At 39.3% G+C, this 20,461-nt stretch overlaps 1 protein-coding gene across 2 annotated transcripts; it reads left to right on the top strand.

Annotated features, from left to right (window-relative positions):
- The first annotated feature begins 590 nt into the window (after positions 1-590).
- Positions 591-19,823, top strand: LOC136738751 (protein SSUH2 homolog). 2 transcript variants are annotated; one of them, XM_066698305.1, is made up of 13 exons: positions 591-745; positions 3,401-3,462; positions 4,076-4,183; positions 5,598-5,670; positions 7,122-7,251; positions 7,363-7,423; positions 9,188-9,309; positions 9,860-9,922; positions 10,656-10,738; positions 11,319-11,411; positions 11,741-11,846; positions 12,685-12,792; positions 19,117-19,823. In XM_066698305.1, exons 1-13 carry the CDS (start codon positions 723-725, stop codon positions 19,258-19,260), a joined length of 1,176 nt encoding a protein of 391 aa, XP_066554402.1. In that variant the 5' UTR covers positions 591-722; the 3' UTR covers positions 19,261-19,823. The 2 variants fall into 2 exon arrangements, with proteins under 2 accessions (XP_066554402.1, XP_066554403.1); XM_066698306.1 differs by having other exon boundaries at positions 592-745; positions 4,079-4,183.
- Positions 19,824-20,461: the final 638 nt, after the last annotated feature.

Raw genomic sequence — 20,461 nt, 5'->3', positions numbered from 1 at the left:
TCAAAATGAAAATGAACCATCCCAAGGTTTCTTTTCATCATACATTTTGTAACCCTAGTTCAAGCTGTTCTGTATCCTTGAATGTGAAAACATTCAGCTACACCCACTTCAAAATGCAGTTAAACATTTCCAAACCTATAACCACCAGATAACTGATTATGCATTTGAATCAGGTGATGACTCTCTTGCCCCCTTTCCCAAGTTCAGAAGTTATTCTCTATCTGTCCTATAGGAAGTTGATATTACCTAATTAGTGGCACACACACTAGTAGGCCCGCCTAACCCCCTGCACACTTACCCTTGTGTACCCGCTTACTGCCACAGGTGTCATGCCAGCAGGCTATACAATACAATATGAGGCTGCACACATGGCTTCTGATCCACTATTGACACTGGATGCCCCTGCTATAAAGCCATTTAAGCTCTCAAAGTATCTCTCTGTTTTGCACCCTTGTTGACCACAATTGTTTCCTTGCCCGTTCTTGCTGTAAAAGACTGCATTTGGCTCATTTCCATTTGATTTGCTAATCTCGCATTGCCGGAATCAGTGCAGTGTGTGCTGTAACACTTCCCTCCGCCGGGTTAATCTGGTCTCTCGCGAAACAGTTTCACTTCTGTAAAAGTGAAACTCAAAATATCCATGCAAATGACAAGCAGGACCTCCCCTGCGGCTCGGTGTTGATGCGCATTTTCCTGACTAACTTCAGTTTAGACCCCGAATAATGGATAAGGTGAATTTGCTGAGGTGAGTTTAAATTAGTCACTTCATATCTTAATAAAAGTCAGCTTTGGGCGCACTTTTGTTTTGTTTTGTTCCGACTGCCTCGTCTCTCTGGTCTTGAAAGTGCAGCAATGCGTTGCCCTTGATACTGCGTAATTTAATAGTGAAGTTAATAATAACGTGGAAGCTGAATAACGTGATTTTAACGAACTCAGCAGTTATGCTAAAGCAAAGTGTAATACGGAAGGTAGTAAAGCTTTGAATCGCACTGTTTGTATTAGGATTTAAAACAACATTTTTTATGTTTGATTCGTTCTACAATTACATTAATCGGACTGATTTCAATGTCTTTGCATTTTTACAACCGTATATATGTTAACTGGCACGGCTGTAGCATTTCAAAACATTCAGATCGCGTTCGTATTACGCAGATTGACGCAGTTGTGCGCTGCTCCACCAATGGGATCCGTGGAATTCTGCAGGTCTGCGCAGAACTTCGGAAATCTGCGCTACAAGAATGAGACCATATTTCTAATGGCGACTGCCTTATCGGTTACAAAAGGAGGCTGAACCTTTACTAGAGTTGCAGTACATTTCAGTTCCTCTACGATAGTGAAATGAGAACAGTCAATTTAAGAGTTGCAGGCGTAATCAGCTGGATCGAAGGGGACATATTTTGGGTAAATGTGTCAAGTGTAAAGTAGGATTTGTGTAACTTAAGTTTTCTATTTTGCAACTTAACGAGAAAAAACAAACATCCAATCTAAACAGCGATTTTCTTAGAAATGTCAATATTATTTTCTATTATAGCCATATAGTAGTATGTAGATTTGTATCTATACCAGACATAATTTTTAAATTCCTTTTAACGCTGCCGTTCATTTTAAAATGATCAAAGCCTAATCATAGCGTGGCATCCTTATCCGAACTGGTACTTAATGCTATTCTGTGAAGGGTTCATTCTAAAACGAACAAAACAAAAAACACACATGACATGATTATGAAACATTTAAATAGACACGAAAGCTCTCTTGATGGTTTTTATATATCCTGATTTTATTCACACATCTTCATTTAATAGATGCTTGTCATAATTGCCAACCATGACAAACCAGAGGAGGTCCTTCCATTGTTGGACAGTGTCATAATGCCTCCTCATATTTGGGTTGGTGACTATATTGAAGTTGGATTACAGTAATCAGCCCTATTTGCTGGCCCTTGTAGAGTTTTTATATTAGGTCACTAACTTCTTTATTTATGTCTTGGTAAAATTGCATAATTGGTGATTTTGATGTTAAGTGATTGCTTTTTAGTTAGACTGTAAAAATCAACATGGATCTGAATAAATTCTTACAGTACAGACATGCTGTAGCTGTCTACCACATTATAGTAGATTTAGACTAGGAACTGAATGTTTATCAAGTTCAAAATCATGTGTGGAGGAGAATACCACCACAGAACAGTGGTTGGGAACGGTTGCTGAAAATTAAGCATGGTCAACAGTTTCCTCCCAAAGATTGTGTAAGGAAGTAACACCCATTGCTGAAAGAAAGATTAAAGCGGGTACCCACTGGTCCACATATAAATATTGGGCAAAAGCTATACTGGAGTTAGGTCATGTTATATTACTGAAAAAACATGATGGACATTTGTCCATGTGGCCTTTTGTAACCTCCGTCACAGCAATGTATGTTATACACTTCCAACAACATAGACAGAGGCTGGGATTAAATCAAAACTTTGAGCCACCATTAACACAAAACGTCAAATCTGTACTCAGTGGTGGCTTAATTTTTTGTAGGTCTTCTTTCCAGAAAGGTGCCAATGAGGTCTCAGAAGGTAATATCATCACTCAGAGCAATGAACCCTTTCACCTACAGAATAAGGTTGCTTGGAATAGTTGGCTGTGCATTGAGGACATATTGTACATTTTCCTCTTTGCTGCTCTTTTTCATGTTTGGTCTTTTTAACACAAAGGCTGTCAGTTCCTAACTGGAATGATCCTTGGGTTCTGATTAAAGAATGCAGGGATACTGTATATTCCAATTATTATTATTATTATTATTATTATTATTATTATTATTATTATTTATAGGTAACTGTCCAAATTCTATTAACATTTAATATATAGCTACACAATCAAAAGTGCTAGATTGATTGGTTCATGATCTGGGGAAACAGAAATCTAGGAAGTAGCCTCTTCAGACTCCTATACCTGAGGTATTAGATCCAGCGAGGCAAGACTGTATCAAATTGGCCTACATGTAAAATAAAAGATCATGGTTTGCTAACTGAAAAAGATTCTCCTGACCTTGTATTTGATTTAAAAATTATAATCACTCACACTGAATTGAGTTGGCATCTCGAAGGCCCTAACAGACACTGGATATGGTAAAGAGGTGATCAAGCTGAACAGACAATCAATTGTAGTTGCAGGGGAATGTAATGATTCAGCACCAAGTTGTATTTCATTTGAATAGTTGTATTGATTCATATCTTTTGTCAAAGCTGAAGTGTGGTTGTGCATGTAGTGTGCAATGGCATAGGTGAAAGTCTGCTGGAGCCGCGGGTGTCAAATAGGGGAAGCTTCCTTAGTCTGGAAATAGTTTTTGACCTAATGCTGAAGGTTCAAGGCTGCGATCCGTATTTGAAAGAACAAACATGTTTCTGTCTCGCCAGTGACCAGCCTGAAACTGCAAAAGAGCCATTCCCAGGCCAACATCTTGGTGCAGAGAATGCAGGTATGGTTGACCTGAGATGCTTTGTGATTGATTGTTAAACTGTTTGTTACACATAGTATCATTTCAAACCTGGTCATGTGGTCTGCCTGTGTGTATTGTTTAATACAAATTACACACAGAGACTATACTTTGTGTGTTAACGTTTTTAAGTAAGCCATAACTCGGCAGCAGGTTTGGTGAGTACTACACACACAAAACTACAGGGCAATTTTGAGAAGAAAATCAACTGAAGCAGCATGTGGGAGGAAACCAGAAAACCCAGAGAACCCCTGAACCTGCAAACCACACAGTCTCCAGCAACCTGACAATGTATTTATTGTGGCTGGTTAGCACCCACACCATCATTAAACTCTCACTGCACTTTAGCTTTCATTCAGTGTCAAGTCAAAGAACATAAAAAATCCTGCATAGTGTACAGCAATTAACAGATCTCTTCATCATCAAAGAAAGACAATCTTCTACTCCAGAGACCATCTTCAAACCCATGTATCCTCACATAGAGATTCCAGCAGGAAATTGTTGTTGGTTGTAAATTATTTTTATACAGATGTTTTGTAAAAGATGGCTATGGGGTTGTTTTAACATACTGATAACAATTGCTTATGGTTACCAGCAGAGGCCCCAAGAGATGCCTATGGTGAGAGTGATGGAGCATCAGCACCCCCTGTCGACTTAATGGACACTGTTCCTGGCTATGAAGGAATGGGAACAGAAAACAATGGTAAGTTTATGTCTGAGTCAACATTTTTATATATATACACTTATATTTTAAGTTGAGAAGAGCTATATGTATATACACCCACTCACACACACACACACACATAAGTATTCAAACCCTTTCGTGTGGCAAACCTAAAATAATTCTGGTGCACCAAATTAATTTAACAAGCCACACAATTATTTGAATGTCCTCTGTGCACAATAATAGTGGTTCTCATGATTTCAGAATAAAAACACCCATCTCTGTGAGGTTCCTTGGTCAGGTAGAGAATTTCAAGCATGAAGACCAAGGAGCTTTCAGAGCAGGTCAAGGATAAAGACATTGAAAAGCACAGGTCAAGAGAAGGGTACAAAAAATATGAACGTCTCTGAATATCCTTGTGAACACAGTCTACTCAATTATCAAAAAGTTGCATGGAAGTTGTACCACCCAGCCACTTCCAAGATCAGGCCGTCCCTCCAAGCTGAGTCGCCAGGCAAGGAGGAAACTGATGAGGGATGCCACTGTGAGGCCAATAACAACTTTGCAAGAGCTACAGAGTTAAATGGCTGAGATGGGAGAAAATGTGCCTCTAGCCTATATGGTAGGGTGTCAAGAAGGAAGCCATTACTTAAAAGAAGCCATCCCAAAGCCCTCATGGAGATTGCAACAAAGCACCTGAGTGATCCTGCAAAAATGCAGAGACCAAATTGGGCACAGACCCAACACAGCACATCTCCCAGTCAACACCATCTCCACAGTATCATGCTATGGGGATGTGTCTCCTCAGCAGGGACTGGAAAATTTGTTAGGATTGAAGGAAACATTGATATAGCAATGTACAGGCAAATACTAGAGGAAAACCTGTTTCAGTCTGCTAAAGACTTAAAATTGGTGCGAAAATTCACCTTTTAGCAGGACAATGATCCAAAACACAAGGCCAAATTTTCACTGGAGTGGCTAAGGAATAAGAAAGTGAATGTCCTTGATTGGCCCAGTCAAAAACGTCCTCACTTGAATCCTATTGATAATCTGTGGAAAGACGTGAAAACTGCTGCATATTGGCAATCCCCAAAAAAGGTTGTCAGAGATTTACCCAAGAAAACTTGCAGCTGTAGTTGCAGCCAAAGGTGCTTCCAGCAAATATTGAGTTGAGAGATCTGAATACTTCTGCAATCAACATTGTACATTTTCTTCTGTTTAGATTTTGCTGACATTTACTGTAACTTATCTTAAAAGTCTTCAGATTTAGCATTGACGTTTTGAATAAAATATTAAGTTGTGTTAAATGTGTATATATAATTTTTGTTTTTTTTGTTTTTACAAGACACTGTATATAAGCATTTGTTAAGTAGCAGGGGAAAACCCTGAAATAAATAAAGTGAATCTCTATGTTATAAAACAAATTTTCTCTTCTGTGTTTTGCTGTTTCTAGACCTTCCTCCACCTTACCCTGCCCTGGTACAACCAGAGATGCCAAGTCCCAATTCTACAGAGAGACACTGGGAGTAAGGCCTTATTACTTATTACTTATGTTAGGGTATATTGTCAAAAGTGTAGAATTGAGAACAAGGGCAGTAATGTTCAGACTGTACAATGCACTAGTTAGAGCTCATCTGGATACTGTGGATAGTTCTGGGCTCCACACTTCAAGAAGGATATTGCTGCTCTAGAGGCAGTTCAGAGGAGAGCAACCAGACTTATTCCAGGTCTGAAGGGAAAGTCCTACTGAGAGACTGAGGGAACTGAACCTTTTCACCCTGGAACAGAGGAGACTACGTGGGGACTTGATCCAAGTCTTCAAAATCATGAAAGGCATCAACCACATCAAACCAGAGGAGCTTTTCCAGATCAGCAGGGACACACGCACCCGTGGACACAAATGGAAATTGGGCTTCAAGGCATTCAAAACAGAAAACAGGAGACACTTCTTTACACAGAGAGTAGTCACAATCTAGAATAAACTACCCAACGATGTGGTAGAAGCTGAAAGTTTGGGAACATTTCAAAATAGACTGGATAGGATCCTTGGATCACTTAGATATTAATGGACACCAAACGAGCACAATGGGTTGAATGGCCTCCTCTCGTTTGTAAACTTTCTTATGTTCTTATGTTCTTATATTCTTATAGTTGAATGCTTAACAAGAAGTCTACCATGTGCTACTGTTTTTACTATCCATCCTCCTGGTTTGGTTTTGCCCATTGTAAATCCACTTGGGCTCACTTCCAAGATCTTCATACTAACATGGGAGAGATCTACTTAGAGGTGTTTGTCCTCTAAAACCTCCGAAGTCCCACAGCACCAACAGCAGACCTAGAACCCTGTTAGCAGGATTGATGTAGCTCTTGCTGATTACACTGTGGGCCTATAGAGACCTGGTGAGCCACAGGGTTTGCTGTTCCTTGGCGTGTCCCAGTCAGCTATGAGGTAGGCTGAATACAAATCTGCAAAGTCAACACTATAGAGGTCCTGCCTGTGCTCCAACCATAAGATTTTACCTGTTAAGACAACTAAGAGTCAATTATCACCTGTTTTTGAACTAGTATCCGGTGTACAGTATAATACAGCCCTCCATGTTTCACTCTGTTGTATGGTGAGCCTAACATCATCCTTTTCACAGTAATGGAGAAGATGTTTATGTCCACCTTTGAGTATCCAGGTATTTTTAAATTTAGCAGTCACTCATATACAAGAGATCTTAATAGAACTTAATCTTAATAATAGTGTTTGTATTGTTCACCACAGTATGCAGTGTGTTATGGGTCCATTGCTTATCTTTTACTTAACATTTTGAAAAAGCCAACTAAGAAGTGCTAATGACAACAACAAAACAAAAACCACCAAAAAAAAATCAACCAAAGCTGTGAGCGTTACCAATTAACTTTGTTCTCCCCAACGATGCCAGACACTTTCTACACTGCATTTGTTTATTGCCCTGCCTATTGTCTTCTGCAGAATCCCTTCCATTAGTGAAGATCTTGCCAAGGAAGCTCTTCTGGAGTATGCTTCCAGCAAGTGCTGCTACAGCACCAAACCTGCCAAGGAGCTGGTGTTTAGTGAGCTTCAGGTACACAACACCTATAGAGTAAGTACAGCACAGCACAGTACAGCATCTGAATTGTATATCAGCTAATGGGAACTTTCTCATAATCCACAGTGCACTCACTATTACTCTGCTCTCTTCTCTCCCTCACAGTATCGTCTGGAGACCTTTACCGAGTCCAGATCAAAAGAGTGGGACAGCGAGCCTTATAATGGTGAGAGACATTTGTAGCTTTTAAATCTGTTCGGACTTTCAAGTCAGAGGAAAAATAATATTGGCAGTTCATTTAAAAAGTACCCAGGCGGAAACCAAATTGAGTATTTTTTTAAGGCTTCGACAAGTAGTTAATATTTAAAAAAAAATTAAAAGGTTTAATCATTTACTTTTACAGTATGCAATTTAAATGAGGTTGAATTCATAAACCACAAAAACAACCATTGTAATAGTACAACACTGCTAGGTGTCATTTCAAGTATTTAAGCTAGGTTAGCATTCGTCTCGGGGAAAACAGATTTGACTGTGATTGCTTACTGCAGCTTTAACCTCACCTCAGAAAGATCCCTCCCAGTTGGATCCAGGTGAAGACTGGTATGGGTTGAAACTGTTGAAACCTTTGACCCAGCCCCGGCCATCTTTATGCCCTGTGCAATAGCACAATTCACCGCCCCGCCATTTCCTTAGAAACTGTGACACACAATTCCAAAACCGTAGCAGTATGACCGTTGACTAAACAATTTGTCACGGTCCATGAGACACAGGAATAGGGTACCCAGTTGTGGTCCGTGGTAGAGGTTGTCAGACAGGCGTGGGTTGTATACCAGCAGAACAGAGCAAACAAAGGCAAGGCGCAGATGTGGTTGTGGTCACAGGCAAGGGTCAGGTGATCAGGCAAACAGGTAATCAAGGGAAGTCCAAAGTCATGATCAGGAGGTCAAGGATACAAGGCTATAACAAGGTACAGTGTGACTGCTCAGAGATGTAGCTAACACTGACAAAACTTCACAAAGTGTGAGAGACATTGAGGGGTTTATATGTAGAGCAGAGGGAAGCAGAAAACCAAGTTTGGAGGTGCAAATTGGAGCAGAGGGTGATTGAACAAGTGCTCATTGTGTTCAGGAATGTTGAATGACTGATTAATTGATTGATTGACGGGAGCTTGGAGAAGTGACTGGTAAGTAAGGGGGATGGTGACATCTAGTGGATAAAAGAAGTGCAGGTCAGTGGCCATGACACTATTCTTTTGTTTCATTATAAATTCTTCAGTTACCAGCGATGTTTCAGGACACTTAATGTGAGTGGTGCAAGTTTCACAGGATGTACATTTATTTTTAATAGTTCAGTTATGTTTAACCATGAAAACACAACACAGATCAGCTACTATAGGTTAGTTTCAGCAGATCCCTGTAAAGATATTTGTATGTAAATCCTTACGTGTGTGATTTATAATAAGTTAATAAGTTGTGTGAAGGTCGGTTATTTCATGCAGTTTGGGCAGCTACAGCAACTTCCTTTCGCAGTCCTATCTCCCAAACTGCAGAGATGACATCTCTTATACAATAAGAGACCCCCTTACCCCCTCATACAACATATTAACTTACATGATTGGTTGACAGCGTAGACATTAAGGTCAAACACCCTTGACAGTGGGAGAGTGTGGGAGAGTTGTGCCGTGCCTCAAAACTAGCTAACCACATAGATTTATATTTATATCCAATTTGGATAAATTTGGATTTATATCTTTATTTGGCTAAAGGCTGGTTTGGTGTTGGAGAGGGTACCGCCCCCCACATCTGGCTGCCCTGTGCGGTTGTACACACTTGCTCAATGGGTGAGCCAACCCTGCTCTATGTTATTTATTGTTATTTATTGTTTCAGCCACTAGTTTTGGGATGATACTAGTTCACTTCTGCAGTACGGCCTAGTTCTGAGAAGTTGTGGGCTGTTTTGTCTGCTGGTCTCACTTCTTCCTCTTTCTCAGGACAATTTGTGGATGCCTATGGAGGTGTGGTTCCAGGCCCCTGGGAGTTGGCTGTCCCAGTTCCTGCACTGTTTAAGAAAAACAAGACATCTGTCCGAGTCCCTCACACATCTTCCGTTAAGGTAAAGTGAGACTAAATGTTCTGGTCAGAAATGTACTATCTGAAGTGATAACTATTTGAAATGAGGAGATACAGGGAGATACAGGGAGTATCTTGCTTGCTTTTCTTTGAGTACCAAACAGCTTTGTGGTCCTTGTCTTCTTTTTTTTATCTAAAAACTTAGGAGGAACTACAGTGCTTCCCACCCTATTGCCTGTCACCTTTTAAACAGACAAACAGAACTTTGTCTCTTAAAATTAATAATACATGTACATATATTCACTTCTCATAATTGTACAGTGATGTCCAGGTTTAACAAAATGTATACATACTCTGCTCAACTTTGGTTCAGTTCACTTACACAGCATGCATTTAAGAAGGTAATTTCATAGTGTTTAGCTTTAAGATTATTCGGAAGACAAGTACAAGTCAAGTATTTTGTGTTGTATGTTCTGTATTGTGTATAAGGTGTGTGGGGAAATGTTGTCATGGAGAATGAACCTTTATGTTGCACATCAAGATTATGTAAGAATCTTTATTTGAACTCACATAATCATATTTTCTTTGTCTAGGGCTGTCACAGCTGCTTGGCTTTGGGCAGATCTGCTTGCCAGAAGTGTATCACATCTGGAAGGGTATGTGTAATTTGGAGTAGTCAAGGATTGAAGGGTGTTTTGCCAGACGAAGTATGTTCATCTAAATGATCCACATCAATCTTCACAGAGACCTTTTTCCATATAATTAAATCATGCATTGGGAATACCCTTGTCAACTTCATGAATATTTATTACATCCATTTTCAATTACCACTTCATCTAGTACAGGGACACGTTGAGCTAAAGCCTAACCTTGTAGACACCTTGCACCTTGCACCTTGCAGTCCATCACACATGAAAGGTTGCATTATAACATCTGTGATTTCTTCAAATTAGTTCCTGTAGTGGATTTTGTTTTTGCTGGCTGTGATAATTTACCTCATTAGTCTGAAATAACCTAGAACATATAGGCTACTTTTAGATAGTTATCTGTAGCAACATATTTCCAGGTCATTTTAAGATCAATATGTATGCAGTCGTGTGCTGATATTGTGGAATGATGAAGGAAGTTCAATGATGCATAGCAGTATATCTGTAAGACGTTTATAATTTGCAGCAGAGTAATTTAAGAGCTAGTGAACTACCAACAGGTAGTGAATTCTGAATGAAAAATCACGAAATGATTGTGATAATGTTAATGTTCTCTGATTATTGCACAGTGAGTTGCTTAGCTGGGCCCAATAGATCGTTGAGCCTGTTCTCACAGTCTGATCATTTGTGATGATTGGAGGGTTGTATTGATGTTTTTTGTTTGTTTTCTGTTTGCTTACAGATGCAGTGCTGGGTGTGCAATGGGTCTGGAATGCATTTATCTGATCGACGGTGCCATCATTGCAACGGCATAGGTCGCGTCAAGTGAGTGTTTCAGTTTAAAGAGAACTTCTGATGAACTGCCCTGCTTAACTTTATCTCCATAATATTTTAACTGTGCATATTTAAGATTTCTAAGTTAGAGAGATGAATCCTTGTATTTCACCTGTGACAGAGAAGAAGTGCCTTTCTTCTGCCATTCTCACTGTCCTTACAGTTGCTATTGAAGGCTGTTGGCAAAGGCAGTTCATGTGTTTCAGTCAGCAATCTGAGCAACTGAGCTATCTAGTCAAGTATGCCCTGGCACTTAGTAAGCTGGACCAATAAACAATCCTACTTCTTTGCTCCTAAGATGTTGACCTCCATACCTATGACCACAGTCATAATAAAACCATATGCATAGTAAAAATAATGCAACTGTAGACCAGCAATATTCTTGAGTAACTAGGAAAGTAAGTTTCTTCTTGGTGGTCAGTTTGTATATTGAGTCGAAAACTTTTAATTTAACTAGGTCTTGGTAAGAGCAAACTTTAAGCAGAACAGAACCGAAGAGCTACATGTCAGAGCTGTTGCATTCCAGACTGAAGTCAGGGTCATAACTGAATTCCTGCCCTCTGTTTCACAGGTGCACTTCTTGTGGAGGAGTTGGGTCACAGACATGCTCTACCTGCAGGGGAAAAGGACAACTTCTCTGCTACCTTAAACTTGTTGTGAAATGGTAACTAAATACTTTTTTTTAAATTCATTTTTTTGGGTGTATAATTTTTTCCACTCGATGTCATGTTCAGATTTCATCTAGCGCCTTTCAGGACATCGATGAGGGAGAAAGGAGATGGATTCATACAGAAAAATACAATCCATGGACAGACAGAACGTTTGGATGTATGTGTTTTAAATGACTGCGATGGACTGGCATCCCGTCTTTGTTGTACCTTGCTTTGCCCCCTGTGTATTGGATGAAGCAGTTATTGACCATTTCTGTAACTGGTAGAATTAAGTGAAACGGGCATCTAAATTAACAGTTTCTTCTTTGTATACTCTGACTAGGACAAACAACGTAAATGAATGCGTGGTGGACAAGAAGTCAGGCTTCCCTGTCGATAGGGTCTCTCAGGTCACTGGAGAGACTGTCTTCTCTGATACAAATCCATTGGTGAGAAGAAGATCCCTCTCACTGTTTATTTTTTCTTGTAACAATTCCTTAAAAAGTAATGTTGTGCTTTTTGATTTGCAAATGCTGCAGCTGAGTGTCACTGGAAAGAAAAGTTCAGACATGCATGAGCATTTATTTTGTAAGGGAAGGAATTCCAGAATGAATATTAGTCTTATTACCACAAAGCTGTTTTCTATAGTTATTTATTAATTAGCAGACACCCTTATCCAGGGAGACTTACAGTTCATACCAGAAACAATTCACAGCATTACAAAAGAGTAGTAATACAGTCAATACATAATACAATAAGAATACATCCCAGTACAATGAGCTAACAAGTGCAGACATAACACAGTTAAGTCCTAGGTATGTGCTAAAGGAAGGGGTAGACATAGGATAGATCACCTGCTTTTAAGTTCCAATTTGCAATTTCTTCATCGCTAGAACATTTTCTTTAAATTATTAGGAATATTAACAGATGACCAAAAGATGCAAAATAAGAAGTATGTGTTTTATAAGTGGAGAATGTGGAGAATTTAAGCCCTTTGAAAGGAGTTTATTAAGTGACTCAAATTAGGTTTTAGCCTGCATCCAGGCTCTTGGTTTGCACCTTTCGAATATCATGCTCTAGATGTCTGCCTTGCATCAGGAGATTTGTCTTGCTTCTTCAAATGTTGGTAATCTTATTCTCCTTTGGTAAACATGTTTGTAGAAGCCTTGTCACTCGACCAGGTGCACAGATCTGACTATGCTCTGGCCTGTGACACAGTGTCTCCCAGTCACTGGTCCTGTGTGACATGACCTAATGCTCTGTTTACTTCACTGCTGTGTCTTGTAGGTTTATCCCATCACGGGTTTCCCTGACAATGCTATCAATCATGCCTCATACAATGCAGTGACAGAGCACCAAGCCCGGTTCCTCTCAACTTGTCGTATCTTGCAACAGGTAAGCACCGACAACTGGGCCTTTAGCATAGAGGTCTCACTAAGAAATGTACAGGGTGAGCTGGTCTGACACATGACCACTATGCACCACATCTTAAACTTTACAACTGACTGTACCCATATGACTGAGGGGGTGCAACTACTCGACTTCGGACTTAATTAATAAACAAAGCATGTTTTGAAAGTTATAGAAATATCTCTTTACACTTGCTTTCTACATATTGCACACTTAAAACAGTGATTCCAGGCAAGAGCGTAAACTAAATGGATTCAATAATTTTGAGTTTTGCTTTTGATATAATTATTTTTGTTTACAATTCAATACATTTTGCTTTCAATTGTTTTATTTTTGATCTCAACAGCCATTATTTCACTTTTCCTTGAACATATTGTTACGTTTTCAACGTTGTTTTCTTGTTTATGATTTATTTTATGGCGGTAATTTGAGCCCATAGCTGTAGATTTAATGTTTAATGTTCATTAGCTCCTGTCCTGTTTCAACTAGTCACACTGAAAACCCCTATACACACTTCTCACTCAGGGTTCCCATGGTCATGGAAAGTCATGGAAAGTCATGGAAAAGTAATGGAAAATGACCAAAATATAAAAAGTCATGGAAAAGTCTCTATGGTTTCCTTGTCCCAGTATACAATAGTGTTTCTCTATGGTTACATTTGCAGTAACCCCAGTATACAACAGTGTGTCTCTATGGTTTTCTATGTAGTAGCCACAGAACAGTATAGCCATCTCTATGGTTACCTATGTAGAAAACCCAGTATACAGCAGTGTGTCTCATATTTTCATCTATATGCCATAGGGAACGGCAATTGATTTGTTAAGCCTTATAAAAAGGTATGATCGATTACAGTTGTCTAGCACAGAGGATCCTGTAAGGGAAGTGCACAGCACGCCTCATTCAGTACGATTCTGGCTAGAAGAAGGCAGCTGTGTCCTGTATTCATTTTATATTTATCTTCCCCTTCTCAGGTACATAGTTGAAACACTTTTGAGAATATAAATATGTTAAATCAATGTTGTTATTTTATTTGTAGAAGGTTTTGAAAAGGCAATGTAAAAAAGTTAAATATATCGAAATGTACATCAAAGGATTTTGCCACTTTAGCCAACTACAGCCATGCTAGGTTTGTGCACGATTAGTCCACGCAGCAAGTGCATGATCAGAGAGAGAGAGAGCACTGCGTGTGTGTTATTACTTGAGAGTGATCGGTAGCTGCATTTGTAGAGTTTTATTTCTATTTGTTAAGGTAGACGAACACCTTTGAAAAGGGGTAAGTGAAAGTGCTATATAGCCTTTATGTTTTGGGTTATGTGAATGTTTCTAGGTGAATGTTTTACAGAAATGTTTACAGCCTATGTAATTTATTTGATTCTGCTCATAATATATTTTCAAGAGAATGTATGCATTGAAGACCATTTATATATTGCTTTCCTGTGATGTTAAGGTTTAAGAAAAGAGACTGTCACTCTAAACCTTTTATTTATTTATTTTAAATGAAAAAGCAAACACTGGTGGATGTAATATCTCTACTCTTGAATTTGATGATTTAATGCAAATAAACATTCAGTACAGTTCCGGTTTGAAGAAGTCCTGTATTCATTTTATATTTATGTTTCCCTTCCCAGGGGCACACAACATATGTATGGTTACCTATGTAGTATCCACAGAGTAGGACAGTGTGTCTCTGTGGTTACCTGGTCCTAGTATAGAACACTGTGTCTCTATGGTTACCCATGTAGTAGCCCCAGTATAGAACAGTGTGTCTGAATGGTTCCCTTTGCAGTAGGCCCAGTATATGAGAGTGTGTCTCCATGATTACGTGTGTAGTAACCCCAGTATAGAACAGTGTTTCTCTATGGTTACTTATGTAGTAGCCCCAGTATAGAGCAGTGTGTCTCTATGGTTTCCTTGTCCCAGTATATTACAGTTTGACTCTATGGTTACCTTTGTAGTTGTCCCAGTATAGAGAGTGTGTGTCTATGGTTACCTGGTCCCAGTATAGACCAGTGTGTCTCTGTGGTTTCCTTGTCCCAGTATACAACAGTGTTTAGTGTTTCTGCAGGGTGGTCCACTGTGTGTCGGACTGGCAGCCTTTCGGTTGGCAGGACTGCGGACTTCACCTTGCAATCACCGCCGATGTAATGGCAGGTGATGGTGATGTAACTCTCCGCGGTCAAGGCAGTCCAGCAGCCGGTAGTTAGGGCCATTTATAGACTTTCTACGTTTTTTGGTGAAATTGAGTCCAGAATTGTGGGGGGGGTGGGGCTGACGTTTTGTTTTGTTTTCTTTTTGTCGGACTGTTTGACCACGCCGTTACTTTATAATCATATTATTTTTAGGGGGGCTGAGAGAAAACACAGGGGGCTGAAGCCCCCCTAAATAGGGTGTAGCGACGCCCCTGATTGTAGCCAATTGTGCTGTAAGATCTGCTTTCTTTTCTCTGTAGCGCTTCTCTGTGCACCCGGTGCCTTGCGATGGAATGCTATATCCCGGTTCCACCAAATTCATTAAGCCCCAAAAACCTTCGCCGTCAACAATATTTATTGGCATCATATCTTTCTCTATTAACCGGCAAATTGTGTTATCCTCTCTGCGCGATGTTCATTACAGTTATTTTTAGCCAAGGCGGCTGGATGTTTGTTTGTCAGGTGATACATCATTGGCGTAGTCGTGGTGTTATATTTTAACACAGAATCACAGTATTTGCAGTGAACATGATCCTTTTTTAAATCAAAGTTATCCCAAACCATGCTTCTTTTTGTTCACTTCATTCTTCTTTGGATTTTACCGCTAGCTTCTTCAGGTAGTTTTCCCTCCAACAACAATTACATAGTGATACTAAATTGAAAGGGCCTACATCGATCAAATTAATTGTTATCGACAATTAATCGATCTTCAATTAATCATTTACATCCCTAATGGTTACCTATGTAGTAGGCCCAGTATAGAACAGTGTGTCTCCATGGTTACCATTGTAGTAGGGCCAGTATAGAACAGTGTGTCTCTATGGTTACCTATGTAGTATGCCCAGAATGTGATAGTGTGTCTCCATGGTTACCTTTGTAGTAGGCCCAGTATAGAACACTGTGTCTCCATGGTTACCTATGTAGTAGCCCCAGTATAGAACAGAGTGTCTCCATGGTTACCTTTGTAGTTGGTCCATTATAGAACAGTGTAGAACCCCAGTATAGAATGTGTGTCTCTATGGTTACCTGGTCCCAGTATAGAACAGTGAGGCTCTATGCAGGGTTCCCATGGTCATGGAAAATCCCGGAAAAGTCATGAAAAAATGACCAAAATATAAAAAGTCATGGAAAAGTCATGGAAAATGACCAAAATATATAATAACATGGAATATGAGCAAACATTCTGAAGTCATGGGAAATAGCTACACATATACACAGCTAATCCCATACATGGAATATAATATACACTCTGATACAAAGTAACGGTTTCATGGTGCAGAATAAAATTGTATTAAATCCTGTTTAAAATGTCCTTTTAGTACATACTCTGTAATACATGTGGTTATTATGAACGTCATGGCACACAGTGGTCTGTGCCAGATATTATTCAATTTTATTTCAAAACCATAAACAAGTTCTAAAAAAGTTCCCAATATACACTGTAAATCCCAAAGCTCACTTTTGCTGAGTTTCTTGTGCCGTTTGCTTTCTACGTGCTGCTTTATTCTGTCAGCCAACCTTCATATGTGAGCCAATCATATAGCGCGATATTAAACACATGACCTCCAGCAAGCACTGCAGAACATTTTTGATGTGAGTACTGACAAGATAATGTCGTAATATCAAACAAGTTTGTGAAGTAGTGTTTAATAAAAAATACTGATAAACTGAAAATAATTTTGAGTGTGTTTAAAATGGGAATAAATCAGTAAAATCCAAACTACTCAAATACAAAAATCTGGTAATTTATTGGTAAAAATCATTATGTATATTTTTTTTGAAATAAAGATTAAAATAATAATCAAAAGCTTTCAAGTTTAAAACAAAGCAGTTGTCTAAAATAATTATTGAGCACTGTACAGGAAAGGATTATGGTAGGCCCCTACTGAACGGACCATTTGCATATCGTAATGTTTGAATGTATGTTTTTATTAATTTAGCTGATTTGTAGTAGTTTATATTCAAGGCAATTCAGAATTACTGCTCAAATAATTAAAATACAGACTGTTAATGTTGTTTTGTATATTTTCTACTGTAATTAACATTTATACTACATATATATACATTGATCAGATAGTATTAGGTTTAATTTTGCATTTACATTGTGTACTCTTTATTAGTTGATGGTAGCATGTTTTATTAAAGTGGGTGGATTGGATGGCTGTAAGGGGTAGAGGATAGCAATACAAATGAAATATCTGGATTAAATGTGTCATACAATCAGAAACAATTTGAATGAAGTAAGAAGCCCAGTATCTGCATCTTCTGTGGGAACTGGACAGACAAACCCAACCATTGTTAGAGGGGTACATTTATTTGCTGTATGATTTCATCCTTTAACTGAATTTCACAGGCTTATAAAAATAAGTCATACTGAGTGTATATGAGATTTTCTCTATTGGCAATGAAAATTGCTTCACAATACAGTGGTTGGAACTCTTGTCTTAGCTAGAAGCCTATTAAAATTTAGAGCTGTCTGGGGTATATATATATATATATATATATACAGTGAGGGAAAAAAGTATTTGATCCCCTGCTGATTTTGTACATTTGCCCACTGACATAGAAATGATCAGTCTATAATTTTAATGGTCGGTGTATTTTAACAGTGAGAGACAGAATAACAACAAAAAAATCCAGAAAAACGCAATTCAAAAAAGTTATAAATTGATTTGCATGTTAATGAGGGAAATAAGTATTTGATCCCCTATCAATCAGCAAGATTTCTGTCTCCCAGGTGTCTTTTATACAGGTAATGAGCTGAGATTAGGAGCACTCTCTTAAAGGGAGTGCTCCTAATCTCAGCTCATTACCTGTATAAAAGACACCTGTCCACAGAAGCAATCAATCAATCAGATTCCAAACTCTCCACCATGGCCAAGACCAAAGAGCTGTCCAAGGATGTCAGGGACAAGATTGTAGACCTACACAAGGCTGGAATGGGCTACAAGAAGAAACACAAAATAACTGTCAGTCTCCCTCGGTCTGGGGCTCCATGCAAGATCTCACCTCATGGAATTTCAATGATCATAAGAACGGTGAAGAATCAGCCCAGAACTACACGGGAGGATCTTGTTAATGATCTCAAGGCAGCTGGGACCATAGTCACCAAGAAAACAATTGGTAACACACTACGCCGTGAAGGACTGAAATCCTGCAGCACCCGCAAGGTCCCCCTGCTCAAGAAAGCACATGTACAGGCCCGTCTGAAGTTTGCCAATGAACATCTGAATGATTCAGAGGAGAACTGGGTGAAAGTGTTAAAGATGAGACAAAAATCGAGCTCTTTGGCATCAACTCAACTCGCTGTGTTTGGAGGAGGAGGAATGACCCCAAGAACACCATCCCCACCGTCAAACATGGAGGTGGAAACATTATGCTTTGGGGGTGTTTTTCTGCTAAGGGGACAGGACAACTGCACCGCATCAAAGGGACGATGGACGGGGCCATGTACCATCAAATCTTGGGTGAAAACCTCCTTCCCTCAGCCAGGGCATTGAAAATGGGTCGTGGATGGGTATTCCAGCATGACAATGACCCAAAACACACAGCCAAGGCAACAAAGGAGTGGCTCAAGAAGAAGCACATTAAGGTCCTGGATTGGCCTAGCCAGCCTCCAGACCTTAATCCCATAGAAAATCTGTGGAGGGAGCTGAAGGTTCGAGTTGCCAAACGTCAGCCTCAAAACCTTAATGACTTGGAGAGGATCTGCAAAGAGGAGTGGGACAAAATCCCTCCTGAGATGTGTGCAAACCTGGTGGCCAACTACAAGAAACGTCTGACCTCTGTGATTGCCAACAAGGGTTTTGCCACCAAGTACTAAGTCGAAGGGGTCAAATACTTATTTCCCTCATTAACATGCAAATCAATTTAAAACTTTTTTGAAATGCGTTTTTCTGGATTTTTTTGTTGTTATTCTGTCTCTCACTGTTAAAATACACCTACCATTACAATTATAGACTGATCATTTCTTTGTCAGTGGGCAAACGTACAAAATCAGCAGGGGATCAAATACTTTCTTCCCTCACTGTATATATATATATATCACCCCCAAGAGTTATATATACACACACAACACACTCTGCTTAATCATATTACTGTATCTTTTTTCTTTATGCAGAGACAGACTATTGAGCTGATCCCTATCACACGTGTTCACTACACCTGGAAAGGAAAGACTCACATATTCTTTGTCTATGGAGCCGAACATAAAGTCCACACGGACGACTACCCTGCCAAGTGCTGCTGCTGTTCTCTCATATAAAAGCCCAGAGCACTGTGGGAACACATATCCACAGCAGGTATATTACATCATTGGTGAAATATATTTTAATGCTCTTATTTTTGTATGTGAAAGCTTACCATTGTTTTGTATAGCTGGGATGCACCAAGAAAGGACTTCGCTGTTCCAATCAGCATTCATATGCAAATATTATGCAATTCATGACTCACTATGTAACGATGAGTATATTGCTATACTGTACCTATGCAAAGTCATGTGGTCCAAAAAGTATATAATACTTTGAATCCTGCAAATCACAATTATAGACTGAAATAAGTGAAATATATAATAGTACTTCACTGGCTCCTACAGGCTCTTTCACATTTGTACAATCTTGATCTGTTCTTGTCTTTTTAACATGTACAATCAGCAAGCTCCAGCTATATTATTCTAATGTTCTATGTTCTACTCTTAAGAAATTGTTTACTTGTAGAATTAGGTTCATTTTTCTGAAGAATAATGTGTATTATGATGCCCATTTTATTTAATCATTCCTTCTCTTTTAAAAACAAAATAAATGTTCCTCACTCCACAGTGATACATCACATCTGTGTCTCCATCATTCATCTTCTGTCAGTGTGTGCAGTGACCCGAGTGGTGCTAAATGTCTGTCTCTTATTGCCTTTGTGCAGCAGTGGATCTGTCTACATATATATACACTCACCTAAAGGATTATTAGGAACACCATACTAATACTGTGTTTGACCCCCTTTCGCCTTCAGAACTGCCTTAATTCTACGTGGCATTGATTCAACAAGGTGCTGAAAGCATTCTTTAGAAATGTTGGCCCATATTGATAGGATAGCATCTTGCAGTTGATGGAGATTTGTGGGATGCACATCCAGGGCACGAAGCTCCCGTTCCACCACATCCCAAAGATGCTCTATTGGGTTGAGATCTGGTGACTGAGGGGGCCAGTTTAGTACAGTGAACTCATTGTCATGTTCAAGAAACCAATTTGAAATGATTCGACCTTTGTGACATGGTGCATTATCCTGCTGGAAGTAGCCATCAGAGGATGGGTACATGGTGGTCATAAAGGGATGGACATGGTCAGAAACAATGCTCAGGTAGGCCGTGGCATTTAAACGATGCCCAATTGGCACTAAGTGGCCTAAAGTGTGCCAAGAAAACATCCCCCACACCATTACACCACCACCACCAGCCTGCACAGTGGTAACAA

The sequence above is a fragment of the Amia ocellicauda genome, chromosome 3 (assembly GCF_036373705.1).
Source record: "Amia ocellicauda isolate fAmiCal2 chromosome 3, fAmiCal2.hap1, whole genome shotgun sequence".
NCBI lineage: Eukaryota > Metazoa > Chordata > Actinopteri > Amiiformes > Amiidae > Amia > Amia ocellicauda.
The sequence above is the reverse complement of the archived record's forward strand: the minus strand, read 5'-3'. Positions and strand labels throughout refer to the sequence as shown.

Bases quoted from the DNA above. Each gene is read 5' to 3' on its own strand.
- LOC136738751 (XM_066698305.1), top strand. From the start codon at position 723: ATGGATAAGGTGAATTTGCTGAG. The intron at 4,184-5,597 runs GTAAGTTTATGT...TGCTGTTTCTAG, and splicing joins AATGGGAACAGAAAACAATG to ACCTTCCTCCACCTTACCCT. The intron at 5,671-7,121 runs GTAAGGCCTTAT...TGTCTTCTGCAG, and splicing joins TCTACAGAGAGACACTGGGA to AATCCCTTCCATTAGTGAAG.